Source organism: Silurus meridionalis, chromosome 8, assembly GCF_014805685.1.
Source record: "Silurus meridionalis isolate SWU-2019-XX chromosome 8, ASM1480568v1, whole genome shotgun sequence".
Taxonomy (NCBI): domain Eukaryota; kingdom Metazoa; phylum Chordata; class Actinopteri; order Siluriformes; family Siluridae; genus Silurus; species Silurus meridionalis.
The window spans coordinates 12,554,338-12,581,955 of record NC_060891.1 but is presented as its reverse complement, the minus strand read 5'-3'; the positions used below and the strand labels follow the sequence as shown (position 1 = coordinate 12,581,955).

General features: G+C 40.6%; 2 protein-coding genes and 1 long non-coding RNA gene across 5 annotated transcripts; 2 read left to right on the top strand and 1 right to left on the bottom strand.

Moving 5' to 3' along the window:
* Positions 1 to 583: 583 nt before the first annotated feature.
* mideasb (mitotic deacetylase associated SANT domain protein b) lies at positions 584 to 22,959 on the bottom strand. Of its 2 annotated transcripts, none has more exons than XM_046855687.1 (13): positions 22,848 to 22,959; positions 15,891 to 17,835; positions 13,570 to 13,860; positions 12,935 to 13,286; positions 12,648 to 12,714; positions 11,096 to 11,238; positions 8,365 to 8,468; positions 6,051 to 6,126; positions 5,475 to 5,563; positions 4,401 to 4,544; positions 4,194 to 4,316; positions 3,706 to 3,890; positions 584 to 1,755 (listed from the first exon to the last, which is right to left on the bottom strand). In XM_046855687.1, exons 2-13 carry the CDS (start codon positions 17,472 to 17,474, stop codon positions 1,518 to 1,520), a joined length of 3,396 nt encoding a protein of 1,131 aa, XP_046711643.1. In that variant the 5' UTR covers positions 17,475 to 17,835; positions 22,848 to 22,959; the 3' UTR covers positions 584 to 1,517. The 2 variants fall into 2 exon arrangements, with proteins under 2 accessions (XP_046711643.1, XP_046711642.1); XM_046855686.1 differs by lacking the exon at positions 22,848 to 22,959 and adding an exon at positions 20,583 to 20,933.
* On the top strand, positions 21,051 to 21,583 carry LOC124390013. Its single transcript, XR_006926677.1, has 2 exons — positions 21,051 to 21,121; positions 21,219 to 21,583. It is a non-coding gene; the product is annotated as an uncharacterized LOC124390013 (long non-coding RNA).
* A 1,136-nt stretch (positions 22,960 to 24,095) lies between the features above and the next one.
* Positions 24,096 to 27,437, top strand: ptgr2 (prostaglandin reductase 2). Of its 2 annotated transcripts, none has more exons than XM_046855595.1 (9): positions 24,096 to 24,282; positions 24,372 to 24,490; positions 25,373 to 25,564; positions 25,642 to 25,812; positions 25,969 to 26,100; positions 26,616 to 26,737; positions 26,916 to 27,003; positions 27,112 to 27,151; positions 27,241 to 27,437. In XM_046855595.1, exons 1-9 carry the CDS (start codon positions 24,243 to 24,245, stop codon positions 27,303 to 27,305), a joined length of 969 nt encoding a protein of 322 aa, XP_046711551.1. In that variant the 5' UTR covers positions 24,096 to 24,242; the 3' UTR covers positions 27,306 to 27,437. The 2 variants fall into 2 exon arrangements, with proteins under 2 accessions (XP_046711551.1, XP_046711550.1); XM_046855594.1 differs by having other exon boundaries at positions 25,891 to 26,100.
* Positions 27,438 to 27,618: the final 181 nt, after the last annotated feature.

Here is a 27,618-nt window from a genome sequence, read left to right as displayed (position 1 = left end):
GTGCATAGCAGACTGAAGTGTGATGAGCAGTAATTGGAGCAGTTGCTCTCGGCTGAGATTTCCACAGTGTGGCTGTTCTGTGAGGATGGGGGGGAATTGAGCAGCCTCTGTTGCCATGGTGATATCACCAAGTGCTGGGCTATCAAAGTCAGTGTGAAGGCACAGCCCTAAAAATCGACAAACACGTTACGCTTCATTCTTTATCCACTCAAGCATATTTGTTCTCTTTTTTCTCCCCCCTTAATCCCAATATAACATTAAATAAATATCTTCAAACGATCTTGTTCAACAGATGCTGCATTCGGCTTCAGTTCGAGTTCCGGTCATGATGGAGACGAACAGGGAATGGAAGAGGAAGAGGGAGGGATGAGCGGCAGCACATTTGCATCATTGATTTCAAATTGTTCTATTGCACTTTCACCCTCGGTTTCTGTCTTTTCCTGCCTGACACCTTGGAGAAGCTTTACAATCCGCAAACACAGGTAGCAAAAGTCTTAAATAAACTAATAGCTAAATAATTAAAAGAACTTCGAAACTAACAAAAAGTTTACCCCCAAAAAAAAAAAAACACCAATAAAACATGTACAATGAACACTTATAATGATAATAATTATAACAATAATAATAAGGAATATATCAAAAACAATGATACTTTGTTGGATATATAAAAAAGAACCTTTGTAAAATTGATTGTCATGTCACAATTAAAAGTGTCAAAAACATCCAAAGGCATCAGCGAGGTGGCAAGAAGTAACGTAACAAAAACACCAGAGCCCAAATTTACGGCACTTTAAAAAAAAAACGAAAAGGAAAAAAAAAAAAAACGGTGCACAAGTACAGCTGTGCAAAGCTTTTGGCAGTCAACCATGAAAAAGTCACAAACACAATTCATTTAGAAAAATCAAGAGAGGACAAAAGGTCGGGATCAAGAGTGACATTCATCCGTCCTCCTGTCTTCACCAGTTTGTATGTCTTGCTGCAATGTTCAGAACACTGACTGTATGGCGGTCCGAGTCACAGCGAATAATAAGAGGTGAAGTGAGTCTGTGCTGGGTAGGTGGGTAAAGTAAGCAGGTGGAACTCCTGGGCTGTAACCAGTGTGTTACACACACACACTCACACACACACACACACACTCTTGGCTTATACTCCCTATAGCCCTATTTCTAAATGAGAAACCTGAATGCTTCTCTTTGACACTAACTCTCTGGCACACATGCGCACACACACATACACACACACATGCCTGCCACCATGCACACGCACACACACACACACACACACACACACACACACACACACACACACACACACAAATCCCTTGGCTTGTACTCCCTATAGCCCTATACCCAAATGAGAAACCCTGACTGCTTCTCTTTGACACTCATTAAGGGAGTAATTTAGTCCCTGAAGCTGCTCATGTTCAATCTGCCAAGTTATTCCTCCTCACACGGACCAGTGTATCAGGTCGTGCTGGAGAAGCGTCCCAGCTCCACCATGCAGAATAAGAGTTTTTGCTAGTGCCAGTCTTCGTCGTCTGACGAGTCTTCCTCGTCGGAGGAGTCCTCGCTGCTGGCTCGCCGCGATGCTGTTTGCTCGCCTCGCGATCCGTTCTGTTGGGAGGCCAGTAAGGCCGCTGCAGCCGCTGCCGCCGCACGCTCCTCTGCCTCCCGTTGCCTGAGAGCCGCCGCTTTCTTCTCTTGCTCGGCATGGCTCTTCATGTGAGCGCTCCGGCTTTTCACCTTATAGAATATCCTGCAGAAAGGAAAAAAAAAAAAACACAGCACACTCTTGAGTGAGCCTCCAGTCTGAGGGAATGAAGACTAAACTACACAGCAGCTTACGTGGGGCAGTAAGGTATAAATAAATAGATACATTTGTGGTAATAATGCAGGTATTTCTGTTGTTCTCATATGCACATTTCAAACAGCATTGCATTGCCTCGATAGGCACCGTTCTACACTGCGGATTTTAGGGTCATATCGTAGGGAGCATCTTTCCAACAATGTTAGAAAGGAAAGTATCTTTTAATGTACATGTTACAGGTGTAATTTAACCAATTGGGAGTACAAAACAGTATGTATAGTAACAACTTACATGTGTATGTTAAACACAAAGCAAATGGAGACATTGGAAGGGAAAATGAGAAAGTGCTTCGGGTTTTGTGCTTACTCAGCTGTCGGTGAGAGAATAAGTGTATCTTGATGAGAAATAACTTGTTTCTCAGATGTTTGTAACTATACACTGCTTAAAAAGTATTAAATAATAATAATTTCTGTATCATTTAGCAACCACCTTAACTAAAGAAGCTCTGTATGATACCGGGTACATATAAATCGTTCATTTTGGTTACTAACCCCCGAAGAGTCACTTTGTGGCTTTTCTAATGTTAATAAATGACATGTCCAGGACACATCCTGACTGCTTGATTTGCTTTATATATGTATACACGCTTTACTATAAACTGTACACAGAACATGACCGCAGCGTTTGATAAGTGGAGAGTATGAGCGAGATTCGTCCTTTGACAAAGCGAGAGCAGATGCACTGGCAAAATGCAAATGAGCAGCAGTGGCCAATGGTGAGTGGGCAGAAGGACAGAGCGTACGCGATGTTTTCATATTCCAAGTCGTACACGTGCACACACAACCTGCACTCAGTCACTAGGCAGGCAGGAGCACAGCAGAGGGCATGATATAAACAGTATTCAAAACTTTCAGTTGCTAAGAGACCGTTGATAAAAACAGTGGCGCTCATTGCCATTACTGATATGAGACCTTGTTGGAATCAGATAGTAGATTTCATAGCTCTCGACTCTTTTATACTCAGATGCAGATTACTCAAAGAAAACGTCCCTATTAGAAAACGCACGCCGTGTTCCTGAGTACATGGAAAAAAGCAGCACAAAACACAGTGATATAAGTGATGCTTCAAAGTCAAGTACATCAAGACATCCTTGGATAGTAGGATTCGAACCCGTAAGCATGCTTACATAAGCAGGAACCTCTCTAGATTTTGCAGTTGAGCCAAACTACAAAGGGAAGTGACACATCTGCCTTTAAAAACACTTCAAAACTGCTGCACATACAAAAACAGGACTGCATGCACACACACACACACACACACACACACACACACACACACAATAAAACACATTCTAACAGCTTTAAAGTTATTTTCAGCACGTCAGATGAGCAACAACAGAAGCCGGCAATGTGATCGCAAGTAATTAAAAAGGTTCATACACATGACACAGTGACTAACAGCTGCCACAACTGCACATCGTTTTGACGCCTGCTTGTACCAGTGTGGATTTGTGAAGCATAAATTAAACATTAGGCAGAGAAACAGAGCAGTCGCAGATCTCTTCAATCCACGCATAGCGAATGCGGATGAAAAAAAATTTGAAGTGATTTTTTACTAATCAAAAGATCTACTTTGGTCACTTGGTTGTTTACAAGAACATCTGGGGGGGAAAAAAAGACCAGATGCTTTTGCAGTTCAATTCTTGACTTTCCAATTATGATGAGCCTGTTGCAAACAGAGCCCTGTTCTTGTCAGACAGAAGTGGAACTGTTGTAGCCTGGTCACCTCAGGGTTTGATGTTTCTAAGATGCTTTTCTGCTCACCACAGTGTAAAGGCTTTTTAGTAGATAAGCAGACTGCTTATATATATTAATTACTGACCACTATTTAATGTCTCACCTTCCACATTTCTTGCAAGGAAATTCCCCCTCTTGTGCAGCAGCACCTTTTGTCCCGACCGCACCCTTCCGCACTGTGCTCTCTGGTCGGGGTTTGGCAGGCACTGAGGGGGCGTGGCTCACCGCAATGGTCGGATGATCCCGTCTTCCATCCTCCTGATTCCTTAAGACCAGTACTGCACCAGTCTGGGGGATGAGAGACTTACTGTCAGTCGCAGGGAAGATACCATGCACGAGATGTTTTTAATCTACAGTGAACTTTTACTACAGCTGCTGCTACAGCTAGAGAAGTCTGCTGTTATTACGGTTGTTATCCACAAGAGGGCAGCAGACATGAGTCTTACAAAAATGTTTCTGGATTTCAGTCAGCTGCATATTTTACTTTATCTTGTTCATTTATGAAAAACAAACTGCTTACTGAGCTATTTTATTAAACACTCTCATTTCTACATTTCACCTTTATTTACCCCGAGGCAACTTGATACTCACCGTTTCATTGGCCTGTAGAGATTGTGACACTCTGTCAGGGCTGCTCTCTCGCTTCCTGTCCCCTGAAACCTCCCACTTCCTGTCGTCTTCCTCTTCCTTTCGCAAATCAAATCTCTGTGAACCCTGTTCAGGACAGCAGATAAGATTACCAACCCTACCACTCCTCGCCTGTCCATATGAGATTTGGCGCAGACAACACAGGCTTACTTTATAGTCCACCTCCTCCTCTGTGGGCCGTGTTTCAGGAAGCTCTGCTTCACCATAGAGGAGCGTGCCGTTCCTGCCGATCTTTACTTGCTTCTTATAGGTGTAGTAGAACTCCACACACTGGGCCACTGTCTTGGAGTTTATCTTTGAATCAAGCATCAGAAAAATGTGTTGGGGAAAAAAATCCATAAATAAAGGAATAAAGAAATGGACAAGATGACCTCCTGTTGTATAATTCACACAAGTGTTGTGTAACAACACAGCGTGAAATATCAAATCAAAATGTAATTCCATTATAAAACTTGAGTAGCCACATAAATGTAATTGTAAATTATTATTATGACGCAAATATTGTTATGTTCCGAATGGCCTCTTTTCGAGCTAGGGAATAGGATCACACAAAAAGTCCTAAATAAGAAACACTAAATGCAGACTGAGGATCTTGAGGTTGTGAGTATTGGTGTTAGGCATGATGAAAGGAAGGTTAGAGAAAAAAAGAAAGTGAAAGAATCTTGTGTGAAGTGTAAAGTGCATCGAGATAATCATAAACTATACATAAACGCTGATTTCATTTTGATGAAGTCTGTACAACACTGCAGTCTGTATACTGTTCCATGACTCGACCCTTAACTACTGTACTAAAGCTACTGCTGGCAATTGATGAGATCATCGGTTTCACCAGTGTCTAGTGTCAATGAAAAGCGCATCGTTTCATTGTATTATAAACAATAAGAACAGCAATGACACACATTTGCATTCAGGACAGAAAAGGGTGCAGTGTTCTGAATGACTCCGGCATTGTTCGCCACTGGCTTGCTTATTAGTGCTAAACTTACGAGGGATATATATGTATATAGACTGATTTAGAAATGTAAAGGTATTATTCGTAATCTATTTAATTCTGTAATGGTGATTTGGGACGAAGTCAATTGGTAAAAGTGTAATACAAATTGAATCGAATTCTTTATTTGTTTAAAGAAATTGTAGATTATAATTTTATGTCTGAGATTTATTGCCTGGTCTTTATTTGGTAAGAATTGTGTAATCTAAGATGGTAAAAATGTGGGGTGATACCATTTTCTGCACCATGAAGAAGTCCTTCTTGTAGGTAGATATGCCTTTGTTGAATAAGCGTCTCTCCTCAGGTGTCCAGCTGTCTGAGCCTGATGGAGAGATGGAAGGACCGGGGACATGAGTCAGGCAATTATTGTGAAGTCTGAAGTAAACGAGATGGACGCTTACACACAGATACACACACGAGGCACACAGCCAGAACACATACTGGCACATAAACAATAGTGCTCCTGTCCTCGTCTATGGATTAAGCACATGCCGCCAACACGCTGCCCACACTCTCTTTCTCCCTCCCTCTCTCCCCTCACCCGCTCTGTACATCTCCAACAGGCAACCCCAGACCCACCCCCACTCCTTCACCCAGTAATCCCAGCTGCCCCTGCCCTCCCCCAGTACTCAGCTGGTATGGTTTATGGCTGAAAGACAGAGACAGCATTGCATGGAATTCCAACACAGAAAAAAAGCCTGCTGGGGCAGAGAGGCAGGAAGCCAAGCTCAGAGGTCTAAAGACGAGCTAGGTGGAAAGATAGAGGCAGCAACAAATTTCTAAATGACAACATTAAGTTAGGTACTTACCGGAGTAGTGGTAGTTTGCCAGAGGATGAGGTTTTGGAAATATGGGGGTTTTCAGCAAAAGAAGGGCAAGAGCTCCCTGAAAAAAATAAATAAATAAGAGAAGGTATGAGTGATTTCAACTTGAACCGAGATGACAACATACAACTTTCAATCATTGGCCAGTTCTGTGGAAGACAATAACAAGACAAAGTCATGGCCAGCTGTGTAGGATTTAATTATATAATAGGACAGAAGAACAAAAGAGTACAATATGGTGCACATGCAGCGGAAAGCAGAGAGAGAGAGGAGAGAGAGAGAAAGAAAGAGAAAGACAAAGAAATGAAAAAGAGTTACAGAATAGAGCCAGACACATTCAATCTCCTTGGCAACATAGGCAAGAGTATTTTGCTGGAGGCGTTTAACCAAGCAGCACCAGTCGCTGGCTAATATTCTTCTCTTCTTCTCTCTCTTTTCTCCCTGCAGCTTGACTGTGATCTGTTGATTTATTTCTCAAGCTGCAAACACCGTCCACAGATGGCAATGGCTTGTTACATTGAGCAAATAACTGAGCAAATAAGAAGCTGATTTTACTTCTGCAAAAGTGAGCTAGGTCGCAGAGACTGGATGTGATGGTGACCCACAGAGGCTTTGCACAGGAGCAGCATGCACAGCAGCAATGATGTGATGAGCAATGCTGATTGTTTGAGCAGGAAAGTGTATCTGGTGGAGTTGTGGTCAGGACCAAATCCAAACAATCAGATGAACCAAAACAAAGGAAGTAGCGAAAAAGCAAAATGGAGCCGTTTGATTGGTTGGCAGTGGAGATACAACATTAAACACAGACATATTTTCTTTAAAAAAAAAGAAAAAAGTAATAGTGTATCTCTGCTTTAATAATCAGAGAAAATACCCTATATGGACAAACAGTTGTGGATGCCTGATCATAAAATTCATTTGTGCTTTTGAGCACATCATACCACATTTAATCCCCATTTGATGTTGAAGATTTTCCACTAGATTTTGGAGTGTGCTTGTGGACATTTGTGCTCGTTCAGCTACAAGGACTTTAGTACAGTCAGGTACCGATGTAGGGTGAGGAGCCCTGGCGTGCAGTTGCAGCGCTTAGATTCAACCTGGAGAATTTTTGGCAGGCCACTCATGTTCTTCCACTCCAACCCAGGTAAACTAAATCATCATGGAGCATGTTTTGTGGATGGCTTTGTGCGCAGGGATATTGTCATGCTGGAACAGGTTTGGGACTCGTAGTTCGAGGGAATTCAAAATGTAATGCTTCTGCATTCAAGGACATCCTATACAATTGTGTGTCTTGAACTTTGCGGTAACTGTCTGGGGAAGAACCACTCAAGTCAGCTATCGCAATACTTTTGTCTATATACTTTCTTCAAGTGAATCAACTTCTTTGTTTCAGTTTTGGTCAAAATGGATTCGAAATATCTTCAGCCAGGAATATGCCCAAGTCGATCACTAAGCACCATACATACACAGTCCGCCACTCATTCAAACTTAAAGACAATCGACCTACCAGCACATTTTTTTTGAAAAACAATACACCAAACCCGAGCTCTGGGAAACCCAAGGACCCTGGAGCTCTGACGCAGCAAAACGTTTCGCTGCACCATTACGCCATATCTGCCACACTACATTTCATGTTCTTTATTTCGTTCAGCACCTTGAATTTTCCACCACACCAAAACATCGCACTTCCTTTTTAATTTTTTTTGCATCTCGTGGTTAAGTATATGCAACACTAATCAGGTGTGCACACGTTGATATCCAGCGTGTTAGCAGACTTCAATGAGAACAAAAACATGTGACCAGTTTCACAAATGCAGAAGGACAAATTCATGTCCTAACACACTACCTGGGATAAAAGAAGGAGTCAAAACAAAGCAACAGACCAGGCATTAAAATCAAAACAGCTTTGCAGCTCAAACACAGTAGCACGTGTGACAGCATGTGTCTCTGGTATTGACAGCAGGTTGCTATGGCGGCAGAGTTACTAGCTCAGCACTATCAGACTGGCCTCTGTGCTGCTGTTGCTGGTTCAGCTTTGTGAACATATAGCACACACAAACACAAATCAAGTTCCCCTCAATTGTGTTTGTGAACACGCACGCATTAAAACAGTGATTATTCATTCACGTCAGGTGCGACATTTGGCCCAATGCCTCACGTATTGTGATGCAGCCCCATCAGCTTAAATCCTATGGAAATTTCATAAAAGTACTATAGGAAAGGAAATAGGTATAGAGGACAAAGGTGATGCATGTCACTGAGATCATATTGGTGTAGCCTTACATCATCTCACACTCACCATGATATCACCCTTGCATTCATGCAGACAGTGCATGGCCAGCTCCTGATTTGTCCCTCCTCCACACATTGCACTGGAGCAGGCTAAGTGCATGAGGTCATTCACTGCAGACACAAAAAGCCCACATAAATAAACACCTATCTATTGTTATATCTTTAGATAGATAGATAGATAGATAGATAGATAGATAGATAGATAGATAGATAGATAGATAGATAGATAGATAGATAGATAAGATTTTTAAAGATAAAATAGATTAAATCTAATTAATGCAATACACTTTATTATTATTATTATTATTATTATTATTATTAATAAATTATTATTATTATTATTGGGTAATCAATTAAATTGCCACACATTTAAATTGCTAAAAAAATTATAAATAGAAAAATAAATAAAATAGTTTACATTTGTTAGACCCCAAATGGTTAATACAGATGTGTATTTAAGTGCGTGTGTTTGTTTAACGTTTATTATAAAATTTTCTAACTATATGTTCTAATTAACTGTTCTACTTAATTCAGCAAACAAATGTCTTTATTCCTTCTAACCTGCATTCATTCACTCCCTTGATATGTGAAATTATCTAGATTTTCTCACTTTAATGAGAAATTCTTGAAGCTGGACATAAAACACTAAAGAATCCATATCGCTAGAGTTAGCCGCTAACGCTAGCGCTATGTATTCTTTAGCGTTTTCATCCAATGCCAAAACAAATGGCTTATTATGGTCTTATTTATCTACTTTATTATTTTTTTTATACCCATGGCATTGTTGTCTATGTTTTCAAGTTTAATAATAATAAAAATTCGCTTAAGTCAGAGGCAGAGACTAAACAAACTTGTGGTCCGGCACATAATACATTCCTGAGGAAACTCAGATTTCAGCTATGTTCCGCAAGTAAAAAGGAACCGAACCGAAAGCCCTGTTTCAAAAGAAATTGTGTACCCCTAATATAATCGCGCACACACACACACACACACACACACACACACACACACACACATATATATATACACACACACACACACACACACACACACACACACACACACACACACACACACACACACGGGTGACAAATTCATTCACAACTATAGTGACATTTAGTGCTGATTTGAGCTCCAGACATATGTACAGGTTTATACAATTACTCTACAATGCAGACCTGAGACTAAGGAGGATTTATACATTAAGGTAGATGGAAGGACATTCCATCACAAAGGCTAATCAACTGAATGTGTTTTAATATAAAAGCTGACTAAAGAAACATACACATTAAGATCTATGGGAAACATATCTATACATAGGGTTCTAGATTTTAGTTCAAGGTGCACTTTTAATGACTGTAATACTATTTTATAGATGAGCAAGTTATCTTTGTGTGGCTCAGATCAATCACTGCTGAACAGTTTGCCCACACTAAATTGGGAGGTAAATTGTAAAACGTCTGGAGTGTGTAAACCCTACATTACAAAGACAAACGCTCATTTCAGAGTTCACTGGTGCAAAACAATCAGCAATAATCTTTAGAGGGGTGGAATATTCTTAACAAGTGGTCAAGTGTATTAGTGTAGTATACCAAAAGAACAGTATAGGACCCCTACACTAAAGTGGCCAGGTCTCTCAGTTATGCTGAGGGGGGCAATATATTCGGCTTTAATGGTTTGCCTTTATTGAGAATCAATACAAAGTTGTGCTGACAGATCATCTTTAATCTTTATCGTTGCTATATTGATAATGGCCTCATGCAAATACATATAAGGCATAAGACCTCAATAAAACTTAGTTCCAAAGCATATTGAAGTTTGGAAGTAAGCCACCTTTCTTTCTTCTAAATGTGTCACCCAGACACGAATATGCTTTAAAATGCAAATCGACACTCAAATACAGAAACCCAGTTCGTGACTACCTGTGACAAGGGAAAGCTTCTTTAGTAGCTACTCATGTTAACAACAAACTACTATATTGTGGCTGTTCTTACATACATTTCAATATTTAGCTGTTGTTAAATAAATTGCGGGTGCACTATATGGACAAAAGTATTGGGACACCTGCCATATGTGGTTCTTCACCAAACTGTTACCACAAAGTTGGAGACACACAATTGTATAGGATGTATTGTATAGGCAGTAGCATTACATTTTCCATTCCCTTGAACTAGGAGAACCAAACCTGTTCCAGAATGGCAATGTCCCATACACAAAGCCAGCTCTACGAAGCTATGGATATGTGGGTTGGAGTTTAAGATCATGGGTGGCCAGCTATAGAGCTCTGACCTTAACCCTACTGAACAACTTTGAGATAAACTGGACCCCTGACTGCACCCCAGGCCTCCTCACCCTCCATCATTACCTGACTTTACTAATCCCTTTGAGGCTGAATGTGCACAAATCTTCACAGGTACACACCAAAATCTAGTGGAACATCTTCCCAGAAAAGTGGAGGTTATTAGAACAGTGAAAAGGGGACTAAAAAAGCACATATGGTCAGGTGTCCCCAAACTTTTGTCCATATAGTGTATTTTGTAATTTATTAAATATACACACAAATGTACACTTTCCTCTGCTGTTCGTTTTGTCACACACTTTAGATTGACTGATCCACAAGACTTTGACACTACAGAGAGGTAGTTATACAACAGTAAACGAGGAAAAGGCTTTTCTACTTTCTCTCTAAAATGTACTCGAGAAGAAACGCAGAGTACGTCGTGTTTGAATAGAGCTACCTCTCTCCTGGTGCTGGCCTTTGGACTCCAGCTCAGGCAGTGGCGCCCACACCAGCTCAGCCTTGTGTGGGTCGAGCTGTGCAGCTGAGCGCTCCTTCAGCTCGGGCACCTCCGCCTGGTATCTCTGCCCAATGTTTATCCGCCTGAGAGACAATGTGAGAGAGAACGAAAGAAAATAATACAAGAAAAAGAAAGATGTATTTTACTGTTCATCCGGTGAAAGGAATCCTGAGAAATTGAAACGAGATTTGCAAAATAAAGCACTTGGTTTAAAATCATTTGAGATTTCGGCAGAGAAGTTAACTCCTATTATCACTGTTAATACTTTTCAAATCAACAGTCTGTATAAACAAAACCATATTGTTCAATCAAATCTGCCTGCCCTTCTTTAAACATAATTTGCTCTTCTGGATAAAACGTTATTGACATATCAAAGACGCTTAAAAGTCCTGTGAATTATTTTTACTTTCTCACTAGAAACGCAACATCAGCTTTTAAGAGCTATTTTTAGGATACACTCCGAGGTGTGCGTCATGTAGGTGGTAATTTAGCACAGGCTGCTTTACCACCCTGCTGGGTAATGCTGGGAGATTATCAGCGTGGAAGAGCTGCCTTTCTGACCTATAGGCCTACAAGAGTGTGGAGACTTTGGCCTTGGATAATTCACACAACATTAGTGCTCCATACGATCTATAGTCAATAATCACACTGAAAAGTAAACCAGTTTGTAAAACCATATTAGCATGCTAATATAATGTTTTGATTAACCCTCATAACACCATAACCTATCCAGAGATGAGGAAAACCCTATGTGAAAATGAGAGTCCATAAAAACTGCGATACGAGACCATTTTGTGTAGTGCGCTAACTATGACGACAATTTAGACTAATCTCAGTCAGTTCAAGTGAAATCCAACTGGTATCTACAGTTACATAGATTCAAATATTGAATATAGTTAGAGTAGTTTTATTTCTACATTTAAAATGTTAACCATGCATTATTGTGTAAGTGCGCTTTAGGACAGCTATGTAAACATTTGTAAACAACACCTGCTCCTGTTTGCAGATCCACAGATAAAGATTTCTTCAAGGATATGCATTTAACACAGTTCTGGAAAGCCTACATAAATTATCTGTTTGTTTATGCATGTGTGTGTGTGTGTTTCACTCAAGGCAAATCGGTTGATACTAGATGATATCTCATCTCTACTCTCTCTGCTGATACCCCAATGACACACACACATACAGAAACACTACTACCGCAGCCAAGACGAGTGACACTGAAACAGTCACCCGAAACTGACAGCGTTTTCAATCAAACTGAATTGAGTCAGAATAGCAGATGCACTGCTAACAATTATAAAACGCATATGCATGCACATGCAGACTAAACAATACGGTTTAGGCTGATTAGATCTATAAAAGTGATGTGTGTGTGTGTTAGAGGTGGAAGTGAAAAATAGAATGCTGTTACTGCACTTCCACTTGGATGCAAAAGTAGGTCAAGGACTCAACAGTACGTATATGAGCGTGTGACACCGTCGGTACTTACGGCTCAACGCTGACAGGAGTGGCCTCGCTCATAGCAGACAATACTGGAGGAGTAATCTCAGTGCTGTCTATACACACACAACAACAAAAACAAATGACACCATCACTGACACATAATTACAGTCAGGGCTAATTACAACAATCAACAGGATTCAGAAACAATTATTCCTGAACACATGCTGAATCCACTTTCAGATATGCACAAGTGTTTGTTCAACAAGTTCACAAAAGTAGTCATATGAACATTAAGATGCAGTACAGTAGGAGGTGCATGTGTGGGGCACTCACTAGAGCGGAGGAGACTACGGGTGGCTGATTTGGGCGTAGCGGGTGGAGGAAGGCCCTGTGTTCCTGCGACAGCTGCTGCAGCAGAGAGGATGGCCGAGAAGTAAAGGCCCGAGCCCTCTCTCACAGGGCTAAGGATGGGCGGTGGGGTGTAGGGGGGCAGCGTAAGCGGGTTATCAACCAGCCGTATTGGCGAGCGAAGGTGACTCTGGTAGGGTGTGATGCTGGAGTAAACAGGTGGCGCAATCAGAGTGCTCACTTTGGGCGGCGGGATGAAGAGCGGTTCAGGACGGGGACGCCGTTTCACTTTAGAAGATTTGCCATCTATTTCGCCACCAAGATCAGCTCCGCCATTCTGGAGTGTGAAAAGATGTTTGGTGAATAACAGCAAGAAAAAACAATATTCATTGAAACATTTTTATTAGGCTGGATCAACTGCGTGGTTATTATTTCTTTGTGTTATTGAAGTAAAGTGACGGGGGGGAAAGGAGAACATGTCTGGATTAAATTTCAAAGGATGGACAAACAAACACTAGGGATTATAGTGAAAGCTTTAATCCAGATTTTAAGTAATGGGGGATACAGTGGATCAAAAGAGATCATGGTCAGAGAATTGTAACCATTAATGAGGGATTCACCTGACTGGAGCTCTCAGACAGAGAGTTGCGTAGCGAGCGGCGACGTGTGACAATGACAGAGGGTTTGTGGTCAGTCCGGTTTGGATCACTGGGTCGCTGAGGCCAACTGGCTGACAGAGAATTTTGCTCCTGGTCCATAGAAGTGTGGTCCGTCCGCCGTACAGGAACCGACACCGGAATCACCAGAGGAACCAGGCTTTCATCTCTCGCACGTTTTGCACTCAAACCCTCCATCTCTTCAGCTTCTCGACCAGGGCCTGATGCCAGGGGGCTCCAGGACCTGTGAGACTCCTGTGCATATGTAACACAGAGGATCTTTACACCCAAACACAAAGACTAGCAAATTACAATTTTGACAACATTTTTATAGTTTATTGTAATTGTAATGTATTAACATGTTGATCACAAAAAAACTTCTAAAGATTATAAAGGGAACATGAACTCTGATTAAAAAAAAAAAAAAGGTGCTGCATTACATTCTCAGCTGAGGAACCCCACGTACCCAGTGTAATGATCAAAGCGAGAAATATCTGCAACATGTGTATTGGAAATGACTAGACAGCACACAGGCATTATATTGTTTTCAGGCTCCTTCATTACTCAGAAAAAATATTAAATTTGTAGGTCTTTTTTATGTGTAAAAAAGCTAATAAAAAAATAATTATAAATAAAAAAAAAATGTAGACCCTCTGACAATAACTTCTTTCAGCGTTTCTCTTCTAACAGAAAAATTAATTTTGCAGTTTGAAACTGCATGCCAGAAGAAGGTAGTGCGCATGCACAAATATCCTGCAGTAGCTTGTATCAAGAGCTTGTTAAGGGGGGAAAAAGGCATGTAGCTACAAGATCTCAGGCAAATAAATCTAAGCTTTGTTGTGGTCATGTAGGTAAAAACAAAGCCAAAGTTCTTATTTCTTCTCAATGAACTGCATATACACCTAATAGAAACAAAAAGTAGTTCTCTATTACCACCAGTTTTCAAATCCTCTTTATTTTAAATACAATTTCACCTGATTCTGAGGAACAGAACAAACCTCGTGCAAAGGCCTTGTTTCCTGTATTCTCTAGACATTTCCTGTTTCTTTGAGTGGCCAGGCCAAAACAAGTATGAGAACATTTCACAGCACTGAATTAAAACTAACTTCTTTACTGGAGTGTGCTTTAGGGCTATTCGTGTGCCTGGGGTCAGTAGCACAGGCACCCACACATCCAATATATCGCAATTGGAAATGCTGACCTTCTTAAAAAGAAGCTTATGTAACACCAAGTTCACACTTAACATGCCTCAGTAAAGTAAACTAGAACAATATGTAGGAATGTAGGAACAACAGAAATAAAAAAAAGACAAAACATGTCCAGACAGATGCATACATTAAAGATGCATATTTAAACAAGCACTTTTTTTATTGTGCTCTTCTAAAATAAACCTATCAATATACAAAAAGCTACAATGCAGATTAATGTGCAACACATCTAAATTTCTTACAGCGGTTGTTCATTGTTCACTCTATCTATTTGTTCAATCTATTAATATTTACGTCAGACAGCAACTTGAGTTAGGTGTGACATAAAAACTCTGTAGCATCTCAAAAACTGGTTGATATGAACTTGGTCAATTTTATAATTTGACCATTTTGTTTTTGTACCCATACAATATATTCATAACTGACCAATTTGAGCCATTTTCAGTCAGGGATGTTTAAACTCTCCTTCCAACTTCCAGCTCCACCCTAAACTTAAAGTGAGGACCTCTAAAGTCAACACAGGCACAACCTATAGCACTGTGTAATCTTTTTCCTAATACATCCTTTAACTTCTTCTTCATGGGAACCAAAAAGCACACACACAGCGCATGTATGAAATAAATACATTAAAAAAGAAAAAAGAAAAATAAGCCGTATGATTGCCAAAACGATGAATTATGATAAATAACCCTATAATATGCCGAGTATACATGCCCACATACATATACGTTCAATGTAGCAGAGAGAAATGATGAGCGTAGATCTAATGGCAGTGAACAATCACTTGAATTTGCATGAAGCGTCAGCAGAGGCAGTGGTTTGAATCGACACAAGAGCTAGAACAGCAGCACCTGTTCTATTCACATTCTGCTGAAAGCATTCTGCCACAGTACAAGAGAAACCTGCAGAACAAGTAGGCATTTCATTTGGAAATGCGTTCTGTGCGCAATCTAATCATGCAAGTCTTCCACACATGAGAGGACACAGTCATGGAATAGTTATTCTTGTTTCATCAACGGGACACAGTATTCATGCTTTCATTTCACAGTATCATCTAAAGTGTCTTGCTGCTCTTACCTTGACTGTATGTGAAGGTAAAGACTCCATCTCAGAGGCCTTCTGAGCCAAAGTCTCCAGATTGGCCTCTTGGGACACCCTCCTCTTTCGCCGCGTGCTCTGGATGACACCTGTAGGAGCGGCTCGGATGGCCTGCTTGGCTCCGGTCTCGCTTGCTTCATTGGCTCCATTATGAGAGCTCTGAGTGTGTTGCTCAACAGGCATGAGGATAGGATTCTCTGCTGCCTGTCCTCCACCCTCTTTGGAGAGGCGCCGAGACCGCCGGGGTCCAGGTTGTTGCGCCTCAGTGGATGCCTGAGGAAGTACAGGAGGGCACTGAGAAGCATTTTCCTGGGGCTGTGTTGGCTCAGGTGTGTCCTGGGATTGCACTGTTAATTGCTCAGGTTGGGAAAGCGACTGCAGTTGTTTACCAGAAGAGGAAAATTCCACTACTTGTTGAATTTGCTGCAGCTTTTGTAGTTGTTCATTTTTTTGCTGATTTAGTGATTGGGTCTGTTGCGGCTGCTGCAGCTGAGATTTTTGCAAATGTTGCTGCAATTGTTGTTGTAGTGGCTGTGCTTGCTGTTGTATTTGTATCTGTTGTGACATTTGTATTGACTGCTGCTGGATCTGGTTTAAATGCTGTGCTTGCTGTTGAGGCTGTGCCTGTTGCGACTGCACTAGTTGTTGTGTCTGTTGTTGATGTTGCAGCATTTGTTGTTGTACTAGCTGTTGTGTTTGCTGCTGAAGTTGCTGTTTATGGAGCATCAGTCTCTGGATTTGCTGCTGTTGTTGCTGCTGCTGCTGCTGTTGAAGCTGCTGCTGAATTCGACTTTGAGAATTTGTCTGGGGGCTGTTTACAAAATTCACATTTTGCAAGGCTCTGTTACCATGAAATACCTGATAATAACCTGCTGCCAAGTTCTGCCTGGGCTGCCCAAAAGCTAATTGAAAGGGCTGAAGAACCGATGTGTTTCCAGTGGTGGAGGTCAGATTCTGCTGAGGATTGAAAAGCGTCGGTTTATGGCCCTGCGGAAAGCCATGTTGTTGCTGCTCCCAGTCCAGACCACTGCTGACTTTAGAAGTGTCCCTAAAAGCGTCACCGCCTGTGTTAGCTGCCTGCTGTTGCTTTTCCGCCATCCTAATGGCAGCTGGCTGTTGCTGTGGCATTGCAATTCCTTCAGATACTGGCTTTACAAAACCAGAATGCGATCCCATGTACGGAGCATAGTTCTGAGCCCAAGTTGTCGTTGTGACACCCTGATTCCAGGCTGCGGGTCTCTGTTGAGGTTGCTGGGACAGGTCCTGGTGAGACCACTTCATCGGCATAGTCTGTTGGTAATGGCCTCGGTTTTGGTTGCCCTTCTCTGGGCTGAAAATGACAGAATTGAGAAACATGTGTGGTGCATCTGCAGTGGAGCTTTCCACACCCACAGCTTCATTGTGGCCCGTCTCTGAGGGAGGGGGCCCCATGCCATAGTAGGAGCCCTCCGTGCGCTGAGATGCTTCTTTCATTGCAACGGCCTGGTCGTTAAAAAAAGTGATGCGTTTGCCTGTTCTCTTTGGGTTGGCTTTCTGTTGAGCTGGCAAACTCATGACTATCATGAATAACGATGGTAAGAGTGGGCTGGAGCGAGCTTGTGATGGGGTAAAGAAGAGTTCAAACCTCCAAAGCACACCAAGCTCTCGCCACTGCGATTAATCTTTTACGTCGCTCTTTATTAAAAAATATATTTTAGAGGTTTTAAAGAGTGTGGGGTCATCCAAATCTGCTAAGCATAGTGGGAATGGAAGTCAGCTTTAAAATGCAAAACTGCAGCATCCCATTTGCAGAAATCACAAAGTCAACTGACAGACCCTCAAACATGTCTATTGCTTTGCACCAAGTACTCTTCTACCCCTTGTGTAACAAGGCAAACTGAAACTCCCAGTTCTTGACTGCTGTTGTGTGTTCATGAGTGACAACCTAAAGAAAGGACCAAAACCGTCAGTCAAACGTGTATGCATTTAAAAAGGACATTTTCCCACAGTTTTTCATGAATACAGAAAAGGTTAATTTAACAGTTGTGTTGCAGCTGTATCTGTAGTATGATAGTTATGAAGGTATGAAAAAATTAAGACTGCATTCAAGTTACATTGCTGATAATTTTTTGTATATGAAGTTGAAAAATGACACTTTTTATGGTGTAGCCATTTGAGTACACTCATTTCAGCAAACCACCAATGATACCACACTGAGTCACAGCAGAAAAAGTGAGAACGCAATCAACTGTATATTTGGAAAACTCAACTGTAAGTTTGGCAATTACACCGTATTAATTATCCTCTGGTTCCAGAAAGAGAAAAAGAAAGAAAAATCTCTATATAATCCAAAGCATGTGTGAATGTATCAGTCATTTTAAATTAAGCAACGAAATATGAATTGATCATATCAAATATACATCAAATAAATGTATACAATTTTAATTTGCTCATTCATATTTGCAAACCCGTAGCACCTAAAACCTTTCCTTCTACCATTTGTTTTATTTTTTAGATCCCAAAACAATTTACACTTTCATTTGTTTAACATTTGTCAGCAGTAAAACACTTCTCCATGGAAACTATTCTGTGATTTTATTAGCTCTGAATTTGCCTCTCTGCTAAACAATAAAAATAAAAAAAAAAACAGCTTTATGTGTGTGTAAAACAAAAAGCTGATTTATGATGAAACAGCTCTGAAATCTAAATCAAGCAGGTGCTGCAACCAAGACCCCGTGTCCTATTTATCTCCAATGAGGCTTTTTAGGTCCCGAAAATGTGCTGACTTCACACTGAAGATGCAGTTCCTCACTCCCAGAACCCACCTTTGTTATATGAATATAAATTAAGAATGAGCTCCTGCAAGATTCACCAGGTTGTTCATTAAAAAGCAACACCGCCATGGATTGCCTTTGCTTATGCCAAGTGAACAGAGAAAGTACAAGGGGGGAAACCCAGCATGCTCTTAGATGACACATGGCTATTTGCATTTGCACTCGGATCCTGCTGCAACACAGAACATACCCGTACAACACCGGCAACTGATTAAACTGTTCATGCATTTGTTGCATGTGCAACCTTAAAAAGGAATGAAAGGCAAGCACAGGGGGGCATGTGGACCGTCGTAATTACGGCTCTATAACATGTTCATGCAAGACACCGAGAAAGGCGTGCACAGTCGTGTGCAAATTGTTTCAATCCGAGTGCTCTTGACATTTAGAATTGTACAAGTGACAATCACCATATTATATCCTTAAAGGCTTTGGTTTCTTCCAGCCAGATGCCATTGTTTTGTATAAATCCACTACACGTGTGAAAGAGTAGAGAGCACCTAAGCTAGGGACTGATTCCCATACCACATATATAGTAAACAGTATTGTTTTAAAGCGCTGTACCGGTCTGACACAAGCTACATTGTACGATAGTGGGCTACTTGGTTTTAAAGTGCTCTTTATAAATGCCGAATGTGAGCAGTTTTCATATAGAGTATGGGAATTACATAGGAGTACTAAAACAAATGTATGTTTGTTTATTGTTTTTTTTTTAACGCCCTCCCAGCATCGATGGCTATTTCCATGGCTGGATCACGGTGGGTATAATGAGGCGTTACAGCATTTTACATTTCTGAACTTTTGACTATGGCAGAGTTCAGTAGTTACATGAAGTCCTTCAGTTTAATGCTCCATAAGCAATCTAGAATTTTCTCTGGTGATACATTTAGAAATATTCCTACATGTGTACCTTCTGGGTAGAAAAGCTGTCCTTTGTTTTTAAGCATATTGCAGTCCAATTATATAAATATCCAAATCATTCATTCAATACATTTATGCTACAATACATTTAAATACTAAAGCTAAAACATTTGAAGCAAACCGACTACCAGGAAAGGTAGGCCTACAGTTTACCCTTATTCTGAGTTTACAAACTATAGTGTATGTTATTTGTTGTTGTTTTAAAGTACAGAATGGCCTCACATTCAGGTGCAAATACATAAAAAACAATAAAAGGAACGAGCCATAACAATGGGCGAGGAGAGGTACAGTGTAGTACTATGGATTTCCTCAGAGTGCAGGAGCCATGCACAGTCAATAGGCATGTAATGTCAAGTGCCATCACATAATGGCTTTCATTAGTGAATTGTAATTTCGTCAAAGCGCCATGCTTGAAATGGAAATGATTCTTATCTTTTATTCTCTTTACTGTAGTGTAAACACTGGGACAAGAGCCCGTGGCCATGCCGGAGCTCCCTGTTTCCGAGTCCGGCCAGCTCAGCACGATTTCCGAGAAGTCTTTTGTTGCAGAAAAGGGATTATACAGTCACTAACACCGGGTGTACTGTTGTATAAAGGCCAAGATAGGATGAGGACATTGTGTTGGAGTAAAGGCAGAAGCAGCAGAAGCACCAGCACTGCCTGCCTTCAGCTTCTGAGTTGTCAACTGTCTGTCTGCCTGTCTGTCTGTAAAGCCCAACTTATCGACCATCGCACATGTAACCTTCTGCAATGCCAAATCTAGTCCATGTTTCCTTTTTATTTAACGCTAAAAACTGAACTCCAGCAGACGGAGCTCGGGGTTGTTTACAAAAATCTACTCGATGGACTGTTTTAAAGTGGCCTCCATTTTGGTAAACATAACCACGATCTAGTTTTGCAGACGCTAAAAAAAAATAATAATAGTAAACACCACTCTTACCGCTTTCTTCAGAGATCGCAGTGAAAAAAAGAAGGAAAGCAACTCCTGTGTGTCCATGCGCCAAGCTGTAGGGAAAAGCAATAACCCAGAAATGACTGCATGCACATCCAGGGTTGAGTCATGCTATGCTGACCTCACTCCCGTATTACTCAAGACTTTCTCAAAAGAAAAAAAAAACAGTCACAAATCGGTGAGGTCCTGTGCAAAAACGTTGAGCAAGTAGGGATCGGAAGAAAAAGTGCACGCTGTGTTGTTGGGGTTTTTGCTATCTTTCTGCACAAACGTCGCCAGGCTCCGTGTTTTTGTCAATTTTTTTTATTTATTTATTTTTTAAGGCGCAGTCCAGAAGCACTACCGAACACCACGTTTCTGTTTCAGCTCCAGTCTTGTGATCCTCCAGTCCGCTTGGCCTCGCCCACTTCCGCTACCATATAAGGACATTACTTCCAGATAGGGGGCGTGGTCAGTAGTACAGCGAGCGCGCCGAGGTCGTGCGGGAAATTCCGTCAGTGAGGGAAAATGCGGTGTTTAAAGTCTGGGTGAGGAACCAACTTTCCAAAGAACTCTCCAACACCACCAGCTCTTAAACCATTACTGTATATTAACGATCCAGACCCTTTTTTTTGTTGTTTTGAGGGGGAAGAAAGAACTAAACAAACAAGAATGAGTGAAAACTGTAGGCCCTAATCAGATTATTGCACACAGCAAGACCTAAAAAGACCTACAGAAGACCTAAAAAGACCTAGAAAGACCTACAGAGACCGACAGAAGACCTAGAAAGACCTGGAAAAAACTTAAAAAGACCGACAGAAGACCTAAAAAGACCTAGAAATACCTAGAAAGACCTAAAAAGACCTACAGAAGACCTAAAAAGACCTAGAAATACCTACAGAAGACCTAGGAAACCAGTGATTCTCTAAAACTATAGTGTTTGAAACCTTTCAGATGGAGCATTTCACATGAAAATGAAACTTAAATAAAACAAATACAATTCCTGTTCAGCTACGAAACATGCTCTTCATACATGCCATAGAAAACAAGTTTAGAATCCATTTCAACACTAACTGGTTTAATTCCTAGGTTTTTGTACTCCAGGAATAACAAGTTCTCATATGCCTCTAATGGATTATAATTGAACATCTGAGTTGTTTTCACACAGTAAATCTAGAGGGCCTGTGGATTCCTTTCTTACACCAAATGGCTAGAAAACGTGCAAGACCCCTCCTGCTGGGAAACTTCAGGGTGGCCTACTGCTTATACAGTATGGCCATGATAGATGACCTTTTCCCAGAAACTGAAAATAAAAAATGGTCAGATTCTTTCAAATGCAGCATTACACCTATGTTCTCATGTCCTGCTGATACGACATAACCCAGGAAGGCCAAGTACGAATTAAACGATTGGTTGACAGATACAAAATGTATAGTATTTTATAGTTTCCTCTCACTTCAACTGAAAAACAGCAACCAGAAAGCTTTCGAATCATACCACACAAAACACACACACCGTTGCTATACCTTGCAGGCTACATAGGCGTTCAGAACAACAGCTACAGGCATGACCAAGCATGCTTGCCAAGAGAAAGGAGACACTGATCCTCAATAGCTATGTGTCAAGAGTGTTGCATGGTGTGTCTACTGTCGCTTAAAATAAAGTGCAAAGCCAACATTCATTGCAGTCCTTTCTGAGATTATACTACACTCCTTGAGACTGTTTTGTGTGGGTAAGTGAACTAATGGATGAAATGTTCAAATGAGGAGTAATTGTTAAATATTGTGTAGTAGTTGTGCGTTGGTTATGCAAATGTAAAAAAACCTCAACCCCTTTCCAAAGATATTCCATTACTTAGCAATATTGCATATTACAAATTTGCCACAAGCATGCACACAACTAGGAAGGTGTCAGATAGTTATAGAAAGTATGATCTCGCAGTTTGGTCTGACAAACCTCAAGCCCTATAAATACAATGCATGCTGATTTATTCTAAAAGTGGGGAAAAAACACGTTTTGTTTTTCATTAAATAATCCTACATTCTTTGGCCACCCTTGTAAGGTTCTAGTCTGCAGGAAACATCTGCAGTAGCTTGGTCCTGTACTTCTGTCATGTGAACAAGGAAACAACTGAAGCATTAGAAACGAAGATCAGGTTTTTATCTGCCGAGCATTTCTTTTTTTTTTTTGCACCAAGCTGAACTCGTCTCTATTTCGAGCCACACCGAGTTTAAAAGTGAACACGCAGGAAATATCAGGGTTATAATACTGTACCTCAATATTTCACGTAGCACTTCTGCTGTACACTCTGCTTTAGAGCTCTTAGTTTCAGGGGCGGAAAAACAACTTTCAAGCGTCACTTCCTAGTTTGTAACATGAGCACATTGCTTTAAAGGAAAAATCCGATATTATAAACGATTTCGGTTCATTTAAATAAATTTAAATATTCATGAACATTTATATCCTACACTAGGGGAATTCTATGCAGCAATTTGTCTATGAACTGTGCATCAATTACACTACTGAATTACTGAACTGATTTATTGACTGAGCAACTTTTAAAGCCATTTTTCCTAAATACATGTTTTTTTTTTCTTTCTCATTACAAGCTATAATATATAACTGTAAAATGGTATACAGGCCAGTATATCACGGCTATTGAATCAGAAGCAGTTAGATTTATTGTTTATCACACTGGAGTGAAGCTGGATAATCTGTCAAATCCAGATTGCGATATCTGACCTAAATCATGCGCGTCCACCCCCCGGCCCCCGCGCAAGTACGCACGCACACACGCACACACACACACGCCAAAAAAAAAAAGAACACTGCCTGTCGTCATCATTCAGCGACCAAGTTCAGTGTGGGATGTCACGTGACTTCCACGGCGTCAAAGCCCGTCCGCTGAGTCATAACGTGTTAGGTGGCTGAAGTTCCTCACGGATGAGTGTGTTTTAGTTAGACAGTCTGCTCAAACACACCAGGTCAAGTGCTGTAAGATGTTAATGAAATCTTTGACTGGGATTAATTTCACTATTAAATTCACACCTATTTACTCCTGAAACAGTCGAGGAAACGTCCAAAATGAGTCAACTGTGTTTCTGAAATCATCTGAAATAAACATTTAAAAAAATATTCTGAAATACATCTGACATAACATTTTCTACTGCACACTTAATTACATAAGTTTATTGTAGCTTTTTTTTGCATTAAATAAACCCCGTTAAGTTAAACACAACCGTTAAAATAAATATATGAACAATATTTTAGATTGTGTTAATCGGATTTCAAGATAAAATTGTGTTTATGAACCTTTATTTTGGAACATCCGGCTTGCAACACACCGGAACTCAATCAATCCCAGTCTTTGAGTCTGTGCTTCTACATCCTGAACATTGTAGTGTTGTGCTCAATAGCACGCATGCGCAAGGTAGCGCTTTTTAGGGGTCCGCCCTGCAGGCTGTGTCTCAAATCTCCTGCTTTCACACTAAATAGGACGCCAAATTAGAGCTTCAACTTTGTTTTAAGTTGACGTTGGTGGTGAGTTTATGCGGTTTGGGACACACGATGGTGTTGAACTGAATCTAGGCCAAATATTTATGGTTGTGTTAAGATTACGTTACATCAACTGTTCGCTTTGCTTAGTGATTATTAGACATTTTTATTAAGATGTTAACGATACAGAGAGTTGTTTTATCCTCTCGGCCAGGTAAATAATATTATATTTCCTAAACCATAGGCACTTAAAGTGAATCTAATTATAAAAGTATGCTGAATGTAATTTTGTTTGTGCAAAAGGGAAAAACGGACATCCATCACCTGATAACTTCCGTGTGGAAGAGACGAGTTTGTCCACTGAGCTGAAACAGGGACAGGTTCTTATCAGGACCTTGTATCTGTCTGTTGACCCCTACATGGTGAGAACATGTCTCTTCATGTTTATTCATAACTATGTGTAATCAGGGGTTTGGATTACTGTGCATATTACATTTTATATATATATATATATATATATATATATATATATATATATATATATATATACACACACACACACACACACACACACACACACAGAGTATATACAGTGGTCCCCTGGAACTCGCGGGGGTTACCAGCGAGTTCCAAATATTTTTTCCCTTGGACCACTTTCAGTAGATACTGAACAATGCAGACCAGGAACAGCGCACAAGTGCTGCAGGTTTGGAGATGCTCTGACCCAGTCATCTAGCCGTCACAATCTGGCCCTCGTCAAACTCAATTAAATCTTTAGGCTTTTCCTGCTTCTAACACATCAACTTTAAGGACAAAATGTTCACTTGCTGCCTGATTTATCCACCAACTAACAGGTGTCATGATGAAGAGATAATCAGTGTTATTTATTTCACCAGTCATAATAATAAAAATCATTTTATGCCTGATCGGTGAAGTTTGTGTAAAATACATGTAGAATAAATATTTTATATCTACCCCAATCTGCTCACAGGGTCTAAACAGTCTTCAGCTCTATGGCATGATGTAGGAGTTTATTTTTCTTAAGTTATACACAGTTACACAGAGTTTTACACACTTACTTACACACAGTTTAGAAAGAGCTCAGAAGGTATGTTTGTTCCGACACCTTGGAGAAGTAACCGTAGATCTTTTGTGAATGTAGGTTCTTAACGACATTGGCGGCAGGTCGCTGTCCTGCTGCAGAATAAATCTGTGGCCAATCAGACACCTCATTGATGGTATTGCATGATGGATAAGTTGGATGATGATGGTTGGCATGATGGATTTTTTGATGACATGTCCAGCGTTGTCGCATGAACGATGATACTGGTGCTGACTATCTGCAACCATGGAGGCTGGAGGAGTGTATTGATGGCGGTGGGGTTGGTGTGGTGGAGGCCAGCAAGAATGCAGAACTGACCGTCGGTGACATTGTCACCTCCTTTAACTGGCGCTGGCAAACCCATGATGTGGTTCATAGTACCTGTGTACAGAAGGTATTTCTTAGTGTCACAACATGCATTACAAGACGTGTGTTATATGTGAAACCGCATGACACACTTGTTTCTCGCAGATTGACCCGACAATGGTTGATGGCCACTTGTCATATGTTCTGGGTGCAGTAGGTATGCCTGGACTCACTGCTCTGCTCGGTGTTCGAGAGAAAGGCCATGTGACCCCCGGTGCTGGACAGACCATGGTAGTCAGTGGAGCATGTGGAGCTTGTGGATCACTCGCTGGACAGGTTGTTTCCATGATCTTGCCTCATTTGATGTGTTAATTTGCTGATGTGTGCGATTTGAATGTAGTGTTGGGCTGTTAGATTGGCAGATTGGACGGCTGTGAAAGAGTGGTTGGGATCTGTGGATCTGATAAGAAATGTCACACCCTGGTATCACAGCTCGGATTCACAGCAGCTGTGAATTATAAAAAAGGGGACATCTCAGCAGCATTGAGGGACAGTTGTCCCAATGGAGTGGACATTTACTTTGACAATGTTGGAGGTCCTATTACCGACACAGTCATATCACAGGTAAGCCTTCATTATTTACTATTTATGTACCATGTACTTCATTATGTACTATATATATTATATATACATATAGAAAACACATTTCTGACACTACAGTTATTAAGACTTTAACTATCTGATGTTATTGCCACCTTGTTTAATTGAAACCCTTTAAATTCACTCACACATTATACAGAAAAAAAATTTTGGACACATGACTGAGATTTGTGTGTGCTTTTCAAATTTCTTATTCCACATTTAGTCCCTATTTGCTGTTATTATAACCTCCACTCCTCTGGGTAGCTGTTCCACTAGATGTTGGAGTGTTGTTTTGGACATTTGTGCTTATTTAGCTGCAAGAGTGTTAATAAAGTCAGTTTAAATGTCAGTTGCTTCCCTTTCAGCTCTATCACTTACTTTTTAAGGTAGAGGTTACAGCATGTAGATAAAGTGTGTACAATTGTGTGTCCGTTTTCTCACACCGGTAGTGGTGGTTGTGTTAAGGAGCTTTTACTTATCTCCAATCTGTGTTGTAGATGAACAGTGGTGCTCATGTGATACTCTGCGGGGAGATCTCTCAATACAATAAAGACTTGCCTTACCCGACTCCACTGAGCAAGGAGACTCAAGAAGCTCTGAGTTGCAAAAATATCACCAGGTACCAACCTAGACCATGCTAACTCATAGCCATTAATTAGTATTAAAGTATTGGACCAAAGATCTTGCAATCATACCAAGCGAAAAAATGTGTAAATATTAGTTCAAACTATTTTTTCTGCTTCCTTCTTTATGCGTCATTCTAATAACAGGAACATGTTTGCTTCATTTACATTTAGGGAGAGATTTATGGTTCTGAACTACATGGATAAACATAAAGAAGGAATGGAACTACTGAGTCAGTGGGTGAAGACTGGCCAAATTAAAGTAAGAAGGCTGACTTTGTAAAGCAACATTAATTACTGGCAAATATTTACACACAAGGGTAATGTGCAAGTGCTGCAGAATTGATTTTTCAGTTTCATTTGACTTCAGGTTTTGGAAACTGTAACAAATGGAATAGAAAACATGGGAGGTAAGATCCAAATCTGATCAAACTTTTTTAAAAATTACTTTCTTACATTATTATTATTCTTCAATTTTCAACTTTTTTTACAATTGCAGTGGCTTTTTGCTCCATGATGACTGGAGGCAACATTGGGAAGCAAGTTGTGAAAATATCAGCCTGAGTCACACTCTTGGTGCCACACTCCTGGCTTCTTCCCTCCCCCTTTCGTGTCTACAAGTGTATATAACTAGTGCCTTAAAAAAGGTTCAGGCAACCGTGATGCCATAAATAAAGAAAAATTTCTAAGGACAAACAGCATTATCATCAATTGCATACTTCTAGTACTCACTGGTCAATCACTTTCTCACCTATTAGTGTGTAATTTAAGTTTCCACTACTTGAGCAGCAATTGTTCGCATTCAAGATACTTCCTATATGAACCACATACAAGGAAATAGGCCTTTACAAAAAATAAAAATCTAATAATTTAATAT

Bases quoted from the DNA above. Each gene is read 5' to 3' on its own strand.
- mideasb (XM_046855687.1), bottom strand. From the start codon at position 17,474: ATGATAGTCATGAGTTTGCCAGCTCAACAGAAAGCCAACCCAAAGAGA. The intron at 13,287-13,569 runs GTGAATCCCTCA...TTCACACTCCAG, and splicing joins TGTCTGAGAGCTCCAGTCAG to AATGGCGGAGCTGATCTTGG. The intron at 12,715-12,934 runs GTGAGTGCCCCA...GTGTGTGTATAG, and splicing joins CCGTAGTCTCCTCCGCTCTA to ACAGCACTGAGATTACTCCT.
- ptgr2 (XM_046855594.1), top strand. From the start codon at position 24,243: ATGTTAACGATACAGAGAGTTGTTTTATCCTCTCGGCCAG. The intron at 24,283-24,371 runs GTAAATAATATT...TTTGTGCAAAAG, and splicing joins TGTTTTATCCTCTCGGCCAG to GGAAAAACGGACATCCATCA. The intron at 27,152-27,240 runs GTAAGATCCAAA...TTACAATTGCAG, and splicing joins TGGAATAGAAAACATGGGAG to TGGCTTTTTGCTCCATGATG.